At 40.5% G+C, this 20,955-nt stretch overlaps 1 protein-coding gene across 1 annotated transcript in view; it reads right to left on the reverse strand.

The window, feature by feature from the left end:
• Nucleotides 1-20,955, reverse strand: part of LOC122804989 (mitochondrial chaperone BCS1) — a 537,566-nt gene that overhangs the window by 83,711 nt on the left and 432,900 nt on the right. The window contains exon 6 of the mRNA XM_044075235.1: nt 16,265-16,382. Coding sequence (XP_043931170.1) covers nt 16,265-16,382 — 118 coding nt within the window. The remainder of the gene's footprint in view (nt 1-16,264; nt 16,383-20,955) is intronic.

Below are 20,955 nucleotides of genomic sequence, written 5' to 3' on the forward strand. Positions count from 1 at the left end.
ACTCTGGGTGCAGTAGATAAGCCAAAGAGAAGTGCAGAGAACTGATAGTGCATAGAGCCTGCTCTGAAACGTAAATATTTCCAGCAGCTCTCCTTTATGAGGATGTGCAGATAAGCTTCTTTTAAGTCTAGAGTGACTAACCAGGCATCCTTGGCTAGCATAGGAAGAAGCTGTTGCAGTGTAAGCATTTTGAATTTTGGGACCACCAGAAAGGTGTTGAGAATTGATAGATCCAGGATATGGTGCCAAGATCTCTCTTTTCTGGGCACCAGAAACAGTCTGGAGTAGAAACCCTGTCCCCTTTGCTCTACTGGAACAGGTTGAATAGGCCTGACACGGAAAAGGAAAAGTACTTGCTTTTGAGCCTCTGCCCACTGGTTTGGAGGAAGGTCTGGCAACCCTCTTGGGGTTGGCAGTGAGTGGAAGTAGAATCTGTATCCCTGGGATACACTGTTTAGAACCCATCGGTCCTGAGTAATGGACATCCATTTTTTTGCATGAAGGGCGAGTTTTCCTCCTAGGGGTGCAAGTACTTGGGCATGGCTGGGAAGGATAATTGGAAAGTCATTGTGAACTTTTTCCATAATGGGGTGGCTTACCACTCCCTGTTTTTGAGGTGGGAACACTCCATTTAGATCTCTGCATACCCTGAGACTGTAGTCTTGGGGGTCTGTTTTCCCTGGGTTTGGACTGAGAAGGCATGGGAGAGACTGGAAAGGACCAGTTTTTTGAAGGCCAATGCCTACTGAATCTAGGTGGCTGCACCTGTAAGAAATCTTTGACAATTTGCATAGATTTAGCTTTTTCTTCCATCTTTTTAAGAACTTCTTCTGCTTTTGTGCCAAATAAACAATCCTGATTTAATGGAACATCTAGTAATTTTGCATTGACATGGTCTGGCAAGACTTGTTCCTTCAGCCAAGCCTGCCTTCTCAGTACACACCCAGTGACAGCAGCCCCGCAAGATGCTTCTCAGGCATCAAACCCACACTGCAGAGTATGTTTACTAACTTGGTTTGCAGAATGCATTATCTCTTGTAAATCTTTATTTTCTGCACAATCTGGAAGTAACACTATTTCTTGTTTAATTAGTTCCATAATATGTTGCTGGTACTTCAACATGTGAAACTGGCAATTCAAAGCCCTGATGGCAAGAGTTGCAGAGGTATATATCTTCTTACCCCATCTGTCTAAAGCTCTAGAATCTCTGCCTGAAGGGGTAGGGTTTTTGGCTGTAGTAGCCTTAATGCCTTTAGGTCCCTGGGAAATGGTCTCTGGATCCGCTGTAGGATTCGTAAAGAGAAATTTGTGAGAGTCAGGTACTCTGTAGTACCTGTCAGGTTTTCTAGGAGCTGGTGCTAAAGTGTCAGGAGTAAGACTAGATTCCATGAAGACATCATCTACAATATTCAGGACAGGGGGTATAGCTAGAGGCCTATGCTGAGGTAAATCTAAAAATTCCCTGAGTCTTTTTTTGGACTGAGGATAGTCCTGGGGTTCCCAGCAGAAATGCTCTCTTAAGGTATACAAGGTTTCACCAAAAGTAAAATCCTCTGGGGGGGAGGCAGAGGGAATGGATTCCTCTGCATCTGAATCTTCATAGGTTGATAAGAGTATGTCCTGGTAATTAGAAGGGTCAGAGTCATCGGACTCCTGGTCTGTAGAATCAGAAGGAAATTCAATTGTTTGTCTTTTAGCAGGGGAAGGCTGACTTCCCCTAATTAAAGTAATAGGGTCTTCGGCCATTCTAAGCATTTGTTTTTGTGGCATGGGAGCTTGAGCATGCGCTTTGGACGTCTGTTTTCTAGGCGTAGTGTGAACTCTCGGCCTGAGAAACTCTGTAGTTTTAGTTAAAAAAGTTGTTGGTTTAATACGAATACTGGTAGGTCGGAATACACCCTCAGAAGCCAATGCCTGCACAGTGGCTCTGAAACCATCCAAGGTAGAGACATCCACAGGTTCCATAGTCGAAGAAGCATCTCGTGGCATACCGGACTCCAAATGGGTCTAAGCAGAGATCTGCGAATCTGTAGAAGCGGGCATCAGGGGGCTACAAAGGAGTCTCACTGAGTATCGGTGTACTGGCGACTAGCTTAACAGAAGCATCGTCGGCAGTTTTTGACCTATGCGGCCTGTCTTTGTGCTTTTTCGGAAGATCGGTAGTCGGATGGCTTACCAAAGCTATTTTGGAATATGGAGAACGAGAGCGAAAAAAATTTAGCTACAAAAATAGCCTGACGACGAATGGTTCGGGTGTTAAACAAGGCACAAAACTGACAGTGAGGGACGTCGTGGTCTGGGCCTAAACAGGTGTCGCAGTAAGAATGAAAATCTCTATGAGGTATTTGGTATCCACAGGCAAGACAATTGTTAGCTTTTTCTGACACCGGTTAGAACAAGAAAAAAGAATCCCCAATGGGGTACTTAGCTTTAGAAGACTTCAGGTTTGAAACTCGAAAAACGAAAATTTCAGGTAGCGGCCAACTGGCACTTGTGAACTGCTTCTGCTTCACGCTCCTTCTTGGCAAGAAAGACTGATGTAATGGCGTCGGCTGCATGTTTTATACCCCTGAAGACCTGACGTCATGGAAGAGGCGACAGCATCCGACGCAGAAATCCCAAGACTCTGGTACTCGGGCAGACTGAGGGCTACCTGCAGGCAGATAGCCCAAGTGTGATGACTGCAACAGTGAAAAACGAAGAACATCATCAGTTTTAGGTAGAATATAATTACATGCCAGCATCCTCCTAATGTTACAAAATCTACCATTATTTTTTTCTCTATCACTAATGTAGCTCCTTTAGCAATTAGTATAAGTACTCTCAGTTCCCTTTGTCCCTGACATTCTGCTAAATATCCAACCTGAAATTATTTCTTGATCAAATTCACTTGCTCATTTCTTTCTAAATGTGTCTCCTGTACCAATTGCTATTTGTACTCTGCATTTCTTAATAACGCAATACTTTTACCTTTTTGTCTATACCTGTGAAGCCATTAGCATTCTAAAATAATATGGACAGCTTAGTCATTATGAGAAGTTATTAGTCCCATCTATTACAGAGGACAGCTTTTTAAAATATCTTTTCCCAGCTTTTGTGTTACAAGTACTCACTAACATTTGGCACATTGATCTTTTATACAGTTGTTTCTTGTCATTTTCATTTGAACTTATGTCACATTTTACAAGACATTTTGTTTTAATGATAACCCTCACAACAAAACAAAACAGACTCCAGAACACCTCCATAGCCTATTAACTTAAACAAACACACAAAGCTATGTACATCTTCAAATAATTAAGTTTATAATCCTCCTGATAAGAACAATTGTTCCAAATTAACAGCTACATCCACATGCATTACCTAACCTAAAGTTAAGGTTATCAATACTAAGGCATATTTTACAGCCTCTGCTTCTACTTGCACTAACTGCTGTCCATTTATGTCTTATCTCTATTCCCTCCAAGATGTGAAAAGCAGCTTGCATGCTATCAGAAAACAAACTTTTAGTCATAAGAAAAAGTAGCCTCACTATCATTAAATAAAACTAAATTATATACAATTGTAGTAAATGCATTGAAGTATTTAGGTAACATAAAAGCTGCTATCTCTTATTAATTTCCAATTTTTACTGAGCTGCTTGCCCTTGTACCTTTTAATTTTATGTTTCCCTCAACAAACAATGCCCAGTCTTAAGATTTATTGCCTGCACCTGTAGACAGCTTGTCTCAATGGAAACTTAAGAACAGAATGTAAAACTGCCCTCAGCTACAGACTTCTCAATTCACACCAAACATTTATTTACTAAAGGAAAACTTTTCACTGCATTCACAGTGTTTTATTTTTAAAGCCCACATGCTTAAACAGAAAACTTGTTTTTATATTAAGTCAAGGGCATTTATTTAGACATTCGCCTAAGGCAAAAGTAAGAATAAACATCTCAACTCTATAATCAGTGGATTTTACACTCCACTCAAAATAACAACTGTTCAAAATTACAACATACTAACTTAAACATGCATTTTACATACCCCTGACTATATGCACAAATCTGCTTTATTATATAATATGCAGTTTATATCATAAAATATGTTATACAAATACTGTTGAGAACAAAAATTGTTTTACCTACAATTACTTTTTTCCCTTTTATTGTCCTTCCAGACATTAATGACATGAAGTGGGGTATATGCCATTCAGTCCACATACAAGTTTAATAAAGTGAACAAATGTTCAATCATTCTCAGGCACTTTTTCCTGCAAAACCATATTTCTCAAATGTGACTGATGTTTATAGTCTAACATTTACTCACTAATTTCAGTGTTGCTGGTCTTGTTCCTGTTCATTGCCATCTGAAACCCCAGGCTCAGGTTCAAGTCCAATGTACTACTAATTCTTCTAGTCAACTCCTGTACTTTTTTCTGTCTCTCAAGCACTTCCTCTGCAACACTGGAAAAAGGTTTCACTGGCAAAGTCTCTCTATGAGCTTCATTATCAGATGAATGAGAAAAGTGCAGTTTTGTACCTACCATAAATGTAGATGTTCGAGTGCTAATACAGCTGCAGTCATAACAGATGGGTTTCTCTGCCGTCAGGCGGGTCCTCGGTCGGCCGAATTCCAAAGTCTATGTCCGGCGTTGGTTGTCGTCGCTTCTTCCCTGATGTCAGTGCGACAGGGGTATAAAAGAACCAGCCGACGCCATTTTCTTCAGTTTTTCTTGCCCCAGATGTCAGGTGCCCCCAGAAGGAAGGCAATACATAAATTTATGTAATAATGCAGTGCAATATAATCAAAAAACAGTAGTTGCAAGCAAATACACCATAAACGAATACCCCAATCAATTTGTATGAGGAGGTGTTAGCCAATAGGCCTGTCCGAAGAGGGAAAGGAAGGAGGGAAACCTGGACTGCAGCTGTATTAGCACTCGAACATCTACATTTATGGTAGGTACAAAACTGTACTATGTTCATCGTGCATACAGCTGCAGTCATAACAGATGGGTAGAATCCCAAAGCTAAAAAAGGGGTGGTAGGCACTAGGTGTAACTAGGAGGAGCCAGGATGCCCTGCAAGACTGCAGTGGCAAAGCCTGCTCTAGTTTTGGAGTATAATGGTAGGTGGTAGTGCTTGGAGAAGGTATGCACAGAACTCCAAGTGGCTGCTTCCAAAATATCTTTGGTAGGAACTCCTCTGAGGAAAGCTGCAGAGGTAGCTGTGGCCCTTGTGGAGTGAGATCTGATGCCTGCAGGCACAGTTTTACCATGAAAAGAGTAACAAAAGCGTATGCAGTGGGCTATTCATTTTGAGATTGTCTGTTTGGAAATTGGTTTCCCTTGAGCTCCTATAGCACAGGACACAAAGAGTTGTTCTGATTTTCTGAAAGGCTTTGTTCTGTCCAAATAATAACATAGCTGTCTGTGGATGTCCAAGGAATGTAGTAGTCTCCCCTTTGTTTTGAGGATTAGGGTAAAAGGTAGGTAAGTGAATAGCCTGATTCAAAGCTACCCTGGATACCACCTTTGGCATAAAGGACAGATTGTTTCGTAAGGAAACTCTGTCCTGATGGAAAATGATGAAAGGCTGCACAGACATGAGGGCTTGTAGTTCCGATACCCTGCGAGCTGAGGTGATAGCCAGAAGGAAGGCTGTTTTCCAGGACAAATATTGCAAATCTGTTGAGGCAGCTGGCTCAAAGGGAGGCAAGGTCAGCTTTTCTAGAATGAAATTGAGGTCCCAAGCAGGTATTGGTTGTTTCCTTGGGGGTTTTATATTCTTAGCCCCTCTGAGGAACTGTCTTAAGAGGGGATGAGAGAATAAAGGAGGATCAGTGTTGTATTCTACAGAAATGGCTGAGGCATGGATTTTGATGGAGGAGAATGAAAGTCCACTGCTTAGCAGCTCAGCTAGATACTGTAGTATTTGAGGTAAATTCAGTATTCCAGGATTCTGGCCCTTTTTCTCATTCCAGGCACAAAATCGCTTCCATTTTGCGGAGTAAGCTTTCCTAGTAGAAGGCCTTCTGGCCTCCAAAATGACATCCTGCACCTCCTTGGAGAGTAGGGTCTGTTGTGAAGTTAAGGAATCTTCCATGCGGCCAGATTGAGTGTTTTCAGCTGACTGTGAAGAGTTTTGAAGCTGTGCTGAGTCAGAAGAAGAGGCATTAGAGGTACGGTCCATGGTGGGGAATGAGTCAGGCTCCTCAGGAGTGGGTACCAGTGCTGTCTTGGCCAGTCTGGAGCAATGAGAATCATTTTTGGTCTGTCTGCTTTGGTTTGGACTCCTCTGCATCAGAATCTTCAAAAGGGGAGTAGGAATGTTCCTGTTCATCAGAGTGCTCTGAAATAATGGAGGCCTGGTCCGAGGAGGGGGATTCTTCCTCCACTCTGGGCCTTTTGTCTGGGGGGGGGTTGAGAACCCCTGATAAGAGTAATTAAATCCTCAGCCATTTTAAGCATCTGTTTTTTAGGCATGGGGCCTGGAGAAGGGCCCTGTGTAACTTGTCTCTTAGAATGCAAGGCTGCTTTAGACTTAGTGAAAGCCTTGATGGAAAAAGAAGAGGAAGGCCTGAAGACACCTTGAGAGGAGGCAGACCTGTCTACATTCTGAGTTTCACCACCTAGAGTGGCTTCGGTATCTGTAGTCGGGGTGTGGGCCGAGGAGCCTGCGACCTCGGGCACAGTAGACACTGCCAATGAAGTGTCGTCGGTAGGCAGGGGCTGCGTAGGCACCTCGCTGAGAACCGGACCACCTGTAGTCGGCTTTGGCGTGGTGTCGGTAGAGGCCGCGGACCTCGTGTGTCGGTCCTTATCTTTGCGTCTTTTAGTCAAAACTGGAGTCGGAGTATCCGACGACATAATGTAGTTAAATTTTTTGCCAAAATAGTGCTGGGCAAACTCTGCCCGACGCTTAATGGTGCGTTTGTTGAATGTAGCACAAAAACGACAGACTGAGACGTCGTGGTCTGGGCCTAAGCAAGGAATGCAGAGGGAATGAAAATCCTTATGCGGTATTTGCTTCCCACATGAAATACAATTATTAACTTTGTCTGACATCGGTCTGAGGCAAGAAAAGTTTCCTCAACGGAGTACTTAGCTTTCAAGAAGACTTCGGTTGCAAAATTTTCGTAATTTCAGGAGCTGGCCGACCGGCACTTGCGAACTGCTTCTGCTTTGGGCACCGCGCGGCAAGAAAGACTGAAGAAAATGGCGTCGGCTGGTTCTTTTATACCCCTGTCGCACTGACGTCAGGGAAGAAGCGACGACAACCAACGCCGGACCTAGACTTTGGAATTCGGCCGACCGAGGACCCACCTGACGGCAGAGAACCCATCTGTTATGACTGCAGCTGTATGCACGATGAACATCAGAGCCCCTTTATGTTTGACAGTTCACTTTATGTTGGACAAACTTTTGCATTTCCTCCTTAGCCTGTTCTACATCAAAATATCTTTAATCCTCCAGGAAAAAATATTCTAATGACCACTGGATACAGCAGCTTGAATCTCATACCTGCCTCTCAACATTCCCTGATTGCTGGGATAAATTTACTTCTCTTCTTCCTGGTTTACAGTGAATAATTTTCCACAAAAACTCTGTCTCCAATTTTTAATACTTTGCCCTTCTGGCACAGTTTTGTCAGGCTCAACTCTTCCTGATAGTCATATTGCATCTTTACTAATACAAGTCTTGGCTGCTTTCTCGTGGCCAGGCTTGGAGAATGCACATGATGTGCCCTTTCAACTAACAAATTCTACTGTGGAATACCAGTCCAGTTGCTTATTTGTGTTTTAGTTAATACAATCTGTTACTTCCAGGGCCGGCCTTAGCTGAAATGGCACCCTAGGCGAAGTAGTGCTGCGGCACCCCTTACGCCCTACCCACAACATACTCACGAAACAACCCTATTTGAGCCACATCTACAGGTAGGTCACCCCCCAAGAAACCCACTTCAGCAATTTCCTTAAATCACGTAAATGCATAAGAAGAAAAAGATACCTTCTAATGTAGTTAAACTGCAACTACTTTTGTGTACTTATTTCCTACATTAAATGCCAAAATTGGATCATGATCAAATAGGGCCCTAGGCAGGGTAATAAATCACCCCCCCCCCCAGAGCAACCCCTCTTGCAGCAACCCCTACCCACCAGAAGCAGCCCCCTCCCCAGCCATTCCAGTGTTCCATTACTTGGCTACTTCTCACCAGTTACCATACACACTGTTCAAATATATCAGTGTGCATACTGCTTTCTTATTTACTTCCACAATGTTAACAGATATTGAAATAAAATAACACAAACACAGATAGCCATTTGCTAAACAATACAGTCTCGCAATGAATACAGACGTAGCATGAGCAGTAAACTTCTCTGCCCTTGAAACTCATACTCATTAAAATGGCAAAACTCACATTCATTAAAATAGCATGAAAACCCACATTCATAGAAAATGCATCTGGCCAGTGGAGGATTAAGTTTACCTTTGGGCTGTTTTCAAAACAGACTACTTGCACACACTTTATAGGGCATTGAATACATATATTTTGTTCTTTGATTCACCTTCCTGATTATATTAAATTATATTCCTTGTATGATACAGTACCACTTATTAGAATGGGTTTTAAATTTGTAGTTTTAAACATTCTTTTAATAAGCAATGAAACAAAACGTATGAACCAATAACTACCCATTTCAGAAAATTTCAACCATAAAAGGCCACTACAATCTCTGCAGAAGTAAAATCATCTGAATAATTCCACATTAAAGAAACCTGTAACTAATGAAGAGGTTGCTACTAGCAAACAAATTTATATCTCAATGTTTTATCTATAAATTCAGTGTCTGCTGCCCTTGAAGAATTAACTGCCTATATTACATTAAAAAATTGGTAAGTTAGTTGTATTGCAATAGAAAATAACAAACCAACAAGTTCATAGTTACTACGTATCTCATACAAAGGAGGACAATACTCAGGAGTGCAGAACCCCTTCCCCCTTATAATGCAAACAATCATGGGTACTACAATATCAGCACTCCGTTTCCATGGTGTGGGAGTAGAATCCACAGCTTTCTGCACCAAACGCAATTATGCTACCAACACTGCTTTCAGATTCTACGATACAGTGTGCTATTTGATAAACAAAAAACAGCTATTTGCACTTTGAAAACAGACTTAGCATGAGCAGCTGTAAACTTTCTTCCTTTGAAGCTCATAATTCCATACAGTATGTTAAGTAGCGGGCATTAGGTTAGTTAGAAGGAGGAAATAGCATGAAAGTATAAGCAGTCTTGTGATTCAGTTAACTTGCATTTCCTATGACCTTTTGATAAATAATATATAATCTTGCATAAAGAACGGAGTATGTGATCGGTCTAACACACCTTTTGGAATGAAACAATAAACCGTGAAACTTACAAAGAAGTAAGAATTTCAGGAAACAGAAAAGTGATCCAAAAATCTCAACACAGGAATCACTTTTATTTGTTCAGAAATATGCAATCTCATTGCCATGGTTCTCTGCTAGTTTAAGAAAGTGTGTGGTTCTCAAATGCAGCACACTGATTCTAATAAGTATCATCACCTGATATTCTTTGAGGAAAATACATGCTCCTCTGCCACTGGTTACTCCAAAAGTAGCAAAAATATTCTTAGAATATGTGCTATGAGTTGGGCAGCTAATAAAAAAGTAGTAATTTAAATGAAATATTAATGTATTTGTTTTTATTGTGCTACACTTGCATCTTTTAATCATTCTCTGGGATGTGCAGCCTAATGTAATCTGGTCACTCCAATAGAAAACACCCACATAGATGGTGTGGATAGGTATGTGCTTGTGTTGTCCTGGACCGACCCACGACTCATTTTATTGGAGTAGACAGTGTTTATTCCTGATCAGTTTATAAATTAAATTAGAAATTATGGCTGGTAAGCTTTTATATCTGAACATATATTATGGGAATCTATTTATCTTTATTGTATGAATATATATATATATATATATATATATATATATATATATATATATATATTGTTTCTGGGATGGTTACTTCTTTTTTATAAGTTAAAAATTTATCTGTTAATATGTATTAGGGTCTATGAGCACACCAGCTATATTGTCATTCGATTAATAAAACTGCTGTTTTTTTTTTTTTTATCAGAGGGTGGTATATATGTATATGTTAAATACATTTGTACAGTAGACTGTAATAAATACGAGATTAAAAAATAAAACAACATGGTTTTCATGTAAAAACATTTTAAAGTGACACATTTTTCTTCACTGTTGTGGTGCAGCTGGTAATTAAAGGTATGCAGGGGACTAGCACTTCACTTGTTACAAGGTGGTTATATAGTTATAAAGTTGCCAATTTTTCATTAGTAGAAAACTCAAATAAATGCATATTGCCTTTTCTGGATAAGCTTAAGACACCATGAATAAAAATGCAATCAGATTTACTTACGTCAAATGTAAGAAAGTATTGGATGAAAGGTGAAGTGTGGTTGCTCTTTATGCGGCTAATTATTTATTTACTGCTTTCACTTTCTGTCTGACATTCAGCAAATGACATCTGTACTCTTCAGAAATAACCAAACGACTTCATCCTCACATTTCTTCTGCTAAGAAATCTTCATAACAATACAACATGCACTACTGCACACTACACCATACTTACAGACTGTATAACTTCTTACTAAATAGTCCCATCCACATACAGCTGGTGCATATGTACGATCAGTGTCAAGTTGGCTGTTGAGACTGTAAGTTGTGTTTGTTGGAATGTTCTTCAGTTTTTATATTGTACCAATTTACAGTTTAAATTAAAGGTTGTTACCAGGCTTGACCATTGAGTAGCCTAACAAATTTTCAGTTACCCCAAAATCTGAACGGCCACACGTGCACGCATGATGACCTTAACCCCTCTCTTCACTGAACTAATTTAAGTTCCGCGCGTGACGGCAGAATATATATATATATATATATATATATATATATATATATATATATATATATATATATATATATATATTTATTTTTTTACTTGTTGAAGCCAGCCTCCTGGCAGTCTGATGCTATAAAAGTGGGAGGGTGCTTCCCCCTTCCCTTCGCTCTATGGTTTTGTTATTTTGCGATCTTCTCTGTGTCCTTCACTCAGAGACAGGGCACCGAGAAGATTGCAAAATAACGAAAGTACATTAATTAAATTAAATAAATACATAAACTTCCACCCTTTACGAGGCCGGCTGTACGGCGCCCTAGGCGGTCACCTAGTTTGCCTATGCCTAAGTCGAGCCGTGGTTACTTCCAATTTCTCTGGTACATCAGAAAATCACAGATTTTCTCTAAGTGCTCTGTTCTCTAACTCTACCTTTTTTTTGAAACAGCTCTTCTTGAGAAGTCTCATACTCAGCCAGCCTGTTCTTCATTTTATCCTCTGACGATTTTTGCAGTTTTATCAATTCATCTGAATAGCTGTTTAAAGCTTATTCCGTTGTTTCCAGACTTTTGCTATTTGAGTTGATATACTCATTCAATAGTTTATTAATTTTAATCAGCTCTGAGAACCTTAGAATTATTTTTTTCCTCTAAATTACTGGAAGCCATCTCTTGTACTAAAACTAGAGCTTGAACTGCTTTTTGCTGAACAGCTGCAGGATTCTTCCAAGTCAATGTTTCCACCTTTCCTAGCTGGCAGAACTGAAATCAAGCTGTTTATCAGTGTGCAGCCATCTTGGAAATTGCCATCTATTACAGCCTTTGCAGGATATACTCCATGTAGCTAAGACTACTGGAGCAGTGATCAATATGATGAACATTCCAAGCTCTGGTATGCTGGTAAGATGTATGGTATCCTTGTCAAGATACTTCCCATATGTAAGCAATATTACAGCAGTCATCAATTAAGGACATCAAAATACACAACCTACAGCAAAACTATATAAAGTTAAATAAAAAAGTAATTTGCCATCTCAGCATGACACATGGATAAAATAAATAAAAAATGTGCTAAATCACCTAGATGGATGACTTAAGGAAGAAGAACGTCAAGAAAAATTTCTGTTAAAAGAAAACACATGGCTAATAGACAACTAAGAACACAGTCAGATGAAATAATTTATGTACCAGAGAATCTCAAAGGAAATGATATGGTAAGCTTCGCATCACGTGGATTCCCAAAGCACTAAAACTGACTGAAAGCCAGTCTTGTGGCATTGACAGGGCTCACAAAAAATAAAACCAAGCTCTACAAATACAAAATAATACATTAGAAAAGGCAGCTGGTCTTGTACAACACCATAAACTGATACAAGAAAGTCGGTCAATGGAAAGTATTACAGTGAGTGGACTATTCTTCTCAGATATAGAAGTAGAAAATGAACTATGGGAAACCAAATATTTTGAGAATTGAAAACTGAGTAACATAATTACTTTGATAAATAATTATACAAAACTATGCACCTAGTACAGCAGTAATGATCTGAACTTTAATGTAATAAACACAGCATTAGAAGATTGGGAAAAAGGACAAATGGTCATGATAAAATAAATGGCAAAACTGTATAAAATGACACCATCATTAAAGATGTAGTGACAATGGGAGGCAAAAATCTGAATTTTTATCCATACGTATCTACCTACCAAAGTTAAAACAGCACATTTTGCATAGGTTCATACGTTCATAGATTAGTACTAGGCTAACTGCCCTCATGGGCCATTTTAAGCCTAGCCAATTACCCCATGTGAGAACCAAACCCTGCACCTTGTGTGTGTAAGGTAACCACCTTAAACATTATGTCAACCTCCCACCCCAGCCCAATAATTTTAGAGGGAATATCTATGCAGTCAGGGAAAAGCACTGTATCACTTTATAGCTCACAGATACAACTTTACCTGAAAAATATTTGGAATGAAATACTTGAACTATTCATAAAGGCTTCAGGAACTGTATTTCTATTCGGGTTCCATACAGGATACTCAGAACTGACCTTTGTCTGGATTATAAGGTAATATCTGATACGGTTATATTTGGAAGTCTATGACTGGAATGTACCACTGGGGAGTTACCATCAAATCAGGGAACCTAATACTAAAAATAAATACCTACAAGGGAAAAACATAAAAGATGTTTTACACAATAACTTCCAAGATTTAGTAGAAAATATTTACATGGGGTTATAACAGGTGAACCTTGAAGGAATTTTAAGTCATAAGCTTAACAACTTAACCTATAACTTAAAACAGTCTAAGAAGTGCTACTTCAAACTGAGGCTGGTAAGGTGATAGAGCATACTGCCAAGCCATTTCTTTTCTTCATAATAAAAAGAGGAGTTCAAGGATACACAGATGAGACAGAAGACATCATGGAATAAGGCAGGGGAGTGGCAGATGCTGACTGGATACCTGCAGTTCTCAAAAGGACTCAGGAGACCACCTGGTTTATCAGCCTATTTATGCTTCAGAAGTGACAGTATGGTGGAAATTGTGCTTGCTTATATGCAGCTAAGAAGAGAAGCAGACAGTTCATACTGAAGCTTTGGAATGGAAGAGAAAACGCTGACATAACAAAAGAGGAGTTTGTTCTTTACTGGCATATGAACCTGGGAAACTCTGCATTATGTGCTGTTCTTAACTTCCACAAAACTGTCACTCTTTGAAATGAAACAATTTGATTAGTACAACATGATGGTAGAACAATTCTAACCAGACCTATAAAATGTGATACAATTAACTCTGTCAAGAGGAAGGACAGACGTGAAACTCTATAGCACATGTAAAAATTCTGTCCTGCTTAAAATAAAATGCAGTTGCACTTAGGAATTGAAGGAGATATGGATGTCTGCCTTTTATAACAGGGGAATATAATTGTCAGGTTTGAGAACATGCATCCCTACTTCAGGTTCCACAGCTGTTGGACTGCTTTGGGGAGGGAGTGGAGGCACACATAACAAGATCATCTTGAGGAAAAACAATTTGGCACAGTACAGCAGACAAAGGAAGAAAGTCACTTGTGAAACAGAAAAGAGAAGCAGAAATTAAAGTTAACTTAAAACATATGAATAGATGCAGAATAGGAAAGAGGGACACTGGAGCACACAGTAAAAGTGATACAAGAAGACTCCTAGCTGCCTAAAGACAGTTAAATCATGAACCATTGCCAAAGCATTTATAAATACAGGAACAAAAGGCTGCATCTTAACAGTCTAATAACAAATGTTGACAAATTTTAAGATGTATCAATAATGAAAGCGGATATATATAACAAATTTGTGAGAAACAAATATAATAACTCAATGTACTTTGGGTGACCGCGGTGGTGCAGCGGTTAGCATTGCTGCCTCACAGCAAGAGTTTCTCCGGTTCGATCCTCAGCTGAGGTGCCTTCTGTGCAGAGTCTGCATGTCCTCCCTGTGGTCACGTGGGTTTCCTCCAGGTGCTCCGGTTTCCTCCCACATCGCGTAGACATGCTGTAGGTGGACTGGACACTCTAAATTGGCCCTAGGCGTGAGTGCATGTGTGTGTGTGTGCCTTCTGTAGAAGGTTGGGCGCCGGGCTGGCAACTCAACATCGTTAAAATTCCACTGCCAATCATGAGCGGACAGGTGATCCGCTGTGGCGACCCCTAACCGGGAAAAGGCTGAAAGAAGAAAAAGAATGTACTTCATTTATACAATTTGTATTAACAGAATATGGATACATTTTTTTAATGAAACATAGATTAATAATGAAAAACAGTGAAACAGACACAACTTTTCATAGACAAGAATATTGTAACTGTAAAATGCTTACTAAACACAGGTTGTGTGAGACATTAAACAAAAACACTGTATACATGTTTGTGCAAATGTATATGTATTCCTACATATTTCTTTATGTGCCACTTGCATTACATGTTCTTCTGTAGTAATTGTGCACTACTATTGCAACGTGTTTCGTTCAACTGTAAACTTTTTTTCCTCTTAAAACATGTACTGCACTTACTAGAGCTTCTGTCACTGGACCTTCATTGAAAAGGAGCCTTTTTGTCAAGGCTCAGCTGACCTATCTAAGTTAACAAACACAATAAACAAATTAATTAATTACAGATCTGTAAAATCTCCTGTGCATAGACAGAATATTTATATTGAAAACTGTTAGAACATTAACTGCCCACTCTGAAAGCCCATGCAACACTCTGCATTAGCATATGTTCAAAGTCTTTGTGGGAAGTACCTTAGTCACAGCTAAGACGTACAGAACATTTTGCTGCTTGACATTACTTCAATTATAACTTCAGCAGTTCTATTCTACTGCTATCATAACATATCAGCCAAAATTTTTTTTGTCTCCCCCACCTTGCACATCATCCTTTCTGGGTCTAGACTCCAGTGCCCCAAGTCCATGCTGGGTCTAGCTAGTTTCCTATTCCCCTCCCTGGACTTGCACCAGAATTACTGTGGCCAGTCATAGATCCTAAGGGTGTCCCAGGGACTTGGTCTTCTTTGCCTCCATCCATTTTTTTTTCTTTCTTTATATGCTCTAACCACTTCCCTTTCCCTGCCCCTCTGCCTTGTTGACCACATCTACAGGCAACTCACTGCTATAGACCACTTAGGGAGAGTCACTGATGACCACCCTCCCACCCATGATGGGAAGGCCCATTCCCCCTCTCTGTCAGTGTCTGATATGCTAATCAAAATCCAGGTCAGCTGGGTAGTAGTCACAGCTTTTTCCCTCTACAACATCAGAGTGGCATGTCAACCAAACATCTTAACGATTCTTAAGTAGTCATTCCCCAGTTTCATCACCGACTGCAGGAAGACTCAACAGAAAATAATTATTATTTTGCTTTAATCACTGAAGGCATTATCGTCTTTGCAAATTATTTTTTCAAACCCTTTATAATGTTAAAGTGTATGTTATAAAAGAATTTAAACTTTACATATTTATTGTCACTGCCTCTGGACAGGGTTGCGGCTGTAAAGGGTTTGCAGATCAGTAGACTTTACCACTTTAACAAGCAAATAAATAAACAAAAGAACAGTTCATAGCTATTTCGGCTGTCGAAGGTATATAGATCATTGCTTCATATTATGGCATCAACCTGCAGTAGGGAACTAAACACAACCATTTATATTAAAAACAAAGCTTGGAAAAAACTTCTCAGAAATACACTGCACGTTTTACCTTGGAAGATGGGGTATGACATATCTAATTAGCGAGTGGATTTAAACAGTCCATTAAGCCAACTCCTCCCTCTACTATGATGTAGTACACAAGGTTACTCCTTACCTGTCAATGTGATTGGTAGTCATGAAGACAATTCTGGCCTCAGTAGAAGCCACACCATCAAGAGCATTGAGTAAACCACTAAAAGTAAGGCGTCCCATTCCTTGGTACGCTGATGGATCTGTAACAAATAATATTCGATACACAAATCAGACACAGTACTTCTTCCTAGATTCTAATACACAAAAGTTTAAAACACTTAAAACTAGTAAGCTGTAACTTTCAGGATTCCACTTGTCATTTTGTTTTACTGACTAAAGACTACAAATGGCATTTGTACAAATTCATATTTACATATTACTGTAAGCATCTACAAAGTTACACAAAATTCTCATCAGTGGATCAGATCTGTGATCAAATGTGCCACATAACAGTGTTCAGGAGAAAATGTTTCACAATAACTAGTCAGTCAGTGGGAGGCACAGTGGTACAGAGATTAGCATTGGTGTCTTACACAACTTGATTCTGCAGCTTGCTTCTGCTGATATGCCATCTGTGTGGTGTTTGCATGTTCTCCCAGTGTTCAGATGAGTTTTGGTATGTTTTGGTTTCCTGCCACATCCCAGAGATAAGTAACAGATGAATTCACATTCTTTAAACTTGTTCACAGATGTACACACTGTGTGACTGAATATTAGAAATACAGAGAGTGTGTGTGTGTGTGTGTGTGTGTGTGTGTGCGCGTGTGTGTGTCAGAGACAGAGAGACGGTGTACGTGACACAGAGAGTGTGTGTGTGTGTGTGTGTGTGTGTGTGTGTGTGCGTATGATCTGGCACACTGTTGAGAATTGCTTTCTCTGTCTTGCACCTACTGTGTGCCAAAATAGGTACTGGCTAGCCTGCAACCTTGAACCTGATAAGGCAGGCAGCTGGAAAATGAATGAATGAAAAAATCATTTTCACATTCCACCACAGTTCATACAACAAATGCTACTTAGCGTGGTCTAGAATATTAAAGTCCTATTTAAAGGGAACATAGTCCACTAGGACTACTCAATATGTTGCAGGCCAACTGTTTTTAACATGAGCAGTTTTTACAAAAACATGGATCCAATTTGTTTTTTTCATGAAACAGGTACTTGACATTACCATGATAAAATGAAGTAAATATCAGATAACTGTATAAATAACTAAACTACTTTAAATTAAAACTATGTAGTACTTGGTGCACAGTGATTACACTAATATGCTGTTAAGCTCTAGTCTTGCTCAAAACCACTAAAAGTGTTGATCATGTAAGAGTAAGGGGAAGTTGTTAAACAATTTATTTGGACTTTTGTTGTTGTATAAACTGAATGAGGTGTTTAAAAGCTTCTCGCCATTATTCTGTGGTGGCTACTCTCCGTGCAACACTGGTACGTGTGTTACATCTTTCCGACTGGAATTCAGGTTGTGTTCTAAACATGGATGTCAATAAATTCACCTCAATTACCTCTCAAGCCTCTGTCTTCAGGCGAAATGCTTGACATCTCGGTCTCAGACACAACATGATTTTCACTATAGTCCCAATCATAATTATGGTTTTCAACAATAACACTGCATTTAATTCTGGTATAATATATGGTACAACTGGGTTTCCTGCTACTAAACTCTACTGTACAGCAGTATATTCTAGTGAATCTGATAACACCATTCCTAGCATACTATATCCTGCATATCTCAGTTAGCTGTTGCAGAGTACGTAGCACCAAATTATGTCGCTTATCCACACAAGACATGTAAAGTACAGTTTTGTACACTTACCATAAATGTAGATGTTCGAGTGTATTCACTGTTGCAGTCATTACATTTGGGTTATCTGCTTGCAGGTAGCCCTCAGTCGGCCTGATTAACGTCGTCTTGGGTCCTGCATTGGTTGCTGTCCCTTCTTCCATGACGTCAGGTCGTCAGGGGTATAAAACATGCAGCCGACGCCATTACATCAGTTTTTCTTGCCCCAGATGTCAGGTGCCCCCCCTAATGGGAAGCAATTAAATATAAAAGTACAAAGATATACCTCCAACAAAAAAAGCAAATACACCAAAAAGGCTTTTAAGCATAGTAAAGGAAAGTAGAGGTATAGCCAAAAGAAGTTAGGGGGCTGGAGGGAGGGTAACCAGGACTACATTTATGGTAAATGTACACAAGTGTACTATGTTCTTCGTGTTTCACTGCTGCAGTCATTACATTTGGGTAGATTCCCAAAGCTATGGTTGGGAGGAGGAATTCAGATAGCATTAGGGCCAGTTATAAGGCCCTGCAAGACTGCAGTGGCAAAGCCAGCTCTGGATTTAGAGACAATTGGCAAATGATAATGCTTGGTGAAAGTATGTACAGAACTCTAGGTAGCAGCTTCTAGCTTGTCCCTGGTAGGGACGCCTCTGAGAAAGGCTGTAGAGGTAGATGCAGTCCTGGTGGAGTGAGGCCTGATCCCCTGGGGGATAGGTTTTCCATGGTGCTTATAGCAGAAATGAATGCAATGGCTTACCCATTTAGAAATGGTTTGCTTTGAAATAGCCTTCCCCTCTGCCCCCTGCAGCAAATGCCACCAGCAGCTGTTCAGATTTCCTTTGAGGTTTAGTCCTGTTCAAGTAGAATCTAAGTTGTCTGTGCACATCTAAGGAATTCAGTATCCGTTCCCCTTTATTCTGTGGATTGGGAAAGAAGGTTGGCAAATGAATGGACTGATTAAGAGCCACACTGGATACTACCTTGGGCATGAAGGATGGATTGGTTCTGAGGGACAGCCTGTCTGCATGAAAGGTGATGAAAGGCTCCACTGCCATAAGGGCCTGTAATTCAGATACCCTTCTAGCTGAAGTAATTGCTAAAAGGACAGCTGTTTTCCAAGAAAGAAATTTTAAGTCTGCAGTAGCAGCTGGCTCGAAAGGAGGTAGAGTGAGTTTCTCCAAGACAAATTTAAGGTCCCAAGCTGGGGTTGGAGCTCTCTTGGGTGGTCTCACATTTCTGGCCCCTCTGAGGAACTGCTTGAGCAGTGGATGAGAGAAGAGGGGAGATTCTGTGTTATAATGAGCTGAAATGGCTGAGGCGTGGATTTTAATGGAGGAAAAAGACAGGCCCTTGTGAAGCATCTCAGTTAAGTATTGTAAAATCTGGGGTAAATTGGGCGCTGCTGTGCTCATCCCTTGAGACTGGTTCCAGTCACAGAATCTTTTCCATTTTTCAGCATAAGATTTTCTAGTACTAGGCCTCCGTGCCTCTAAAATGATATCCATCACAGGTTTGTTGAGGGATGGTAAAGGAGAGATTAAGTAATTAGCCAGGCTGCAAGGTTCAGTGTTAGAAGCTGAGGGTGCAGAATCTGGTTCTCCTGCTGAGACAGCAGGGAAGGAGTCTGAGGCAGGTGCCATGGAGATAACCATGACACACTGCGCAGAAGGGGGTACCAGTGTTGGTGCGGCCAGTCTGGAGCAATCAAAATCATCCTTGGTTTGTCCTGTTTGATTTTTAGTAGCACTTTGGAGAACAGAGGCGGGGGGGGGGGCGGGGAGGCATAGACTGATAGGTTTTTCCAGCTGAAGGACAGAGCATCCACTTTCCAGGCTTGTTTGTGGGGAGTCCTTGTAAAATTTGTCCAATTGGTAGTTCTGGGGAGAGGCAAACTGATCTATATCTGGGCTCCCCCATTTGCTTGTCAACATGTTGAAAGTCCTTGGTTCCAGTTTCCACTCGTGTGGGTCCATGAGGTTTCTGCTTAGTCCGTCTGACAGTGTATTTAATTTTCCTGGCAGGAATTGAGCTTGTAGATGCACTTGGTAGCTCAAGGCTGTGTTCCACAATACCATGGCTAGTCTGCAGAGGGGGTAAGAATGTGTACCCCCCCTGCTTGTTTATGTACCACATAACAGTGGTGTTGTCCGTCTTTACCATTAGTTGTCCTGGAAGAATGTGGTCCTTGAAGGCTGTGAGAGCATTCTGTACAGCTAACATTTCTTTTTGATTGATATGCAGGTGCATTTGACTTGAGTTCCATTTGCCCTGAATGCACTTCCTTGCCACATGAGCCCCCCATACATAGTCTGATGCATCTGTTGTTAGGGTCTGGGTGGCAGGGGGTGGTGTAAAATGTAGTCACTTGTTTTGGTGGCAGGCCTCTGCCAACCAAAGGAACTCTAGGCGTAGGCAAGGTATGGTAGGAAACATTGCTTCTAAGTCCTGAAAATGTTGACACCATAGGCTTTTTAAATACCACTGCAGTTTCCTCATATGCAGTCTTGCATATGGAATTAGAAGAATGCAGGAGGCCATGAACCCCAAGGCCTGCAGTATTTGTCTTGCAGATAGCAGGGTTTTTGTGGCCACTTGTTTGAAGTAGGTTGTCAAATGAATTTGTTTCTCTGGTGTGAGGTAAGCCATCTGGGAAGTTGTATTCAAGCTTGCTCACAGGAATATAATTTGTTGACAGGGTACCAGTTGCAATTTCTTTTCATTTATGGTGTACCCTAGACAAGTTAGAACCCTTTGTACAAAGGCCAGATGATTCAAAAGTATGTCCTGGCTTTCTGCCTGAATTAGACAATCATCCAGGTGTGGGTATATTTGAATATTTCTTTGCCTGCAAAATGCAATAACTGGAGCTAGGCACTTTGTGAATACCCTGGGCGCAGTAGATAGGACAAAGGGCAGTGCAGAGAACTGATAGTGCATGTAGCCTGCTTTGAAGAATAGGTATCTTCTGCAAGATTCCCTGATTA

This window comes from Protopterus annectens, chromosome 6.part0 (genome assembly GCF_019279795.1).
Source record: "Protopterus annectens isolate FY-2018-M chromosome 6.part0, PAN1.0, whole genome shotgun sequence".
NCBI classification, from domain to species: Eukaryota; Metazoa; Chordata; order Ceratodontiformes; family Protopteridae; genus Protopterus; species Protopterus annectens.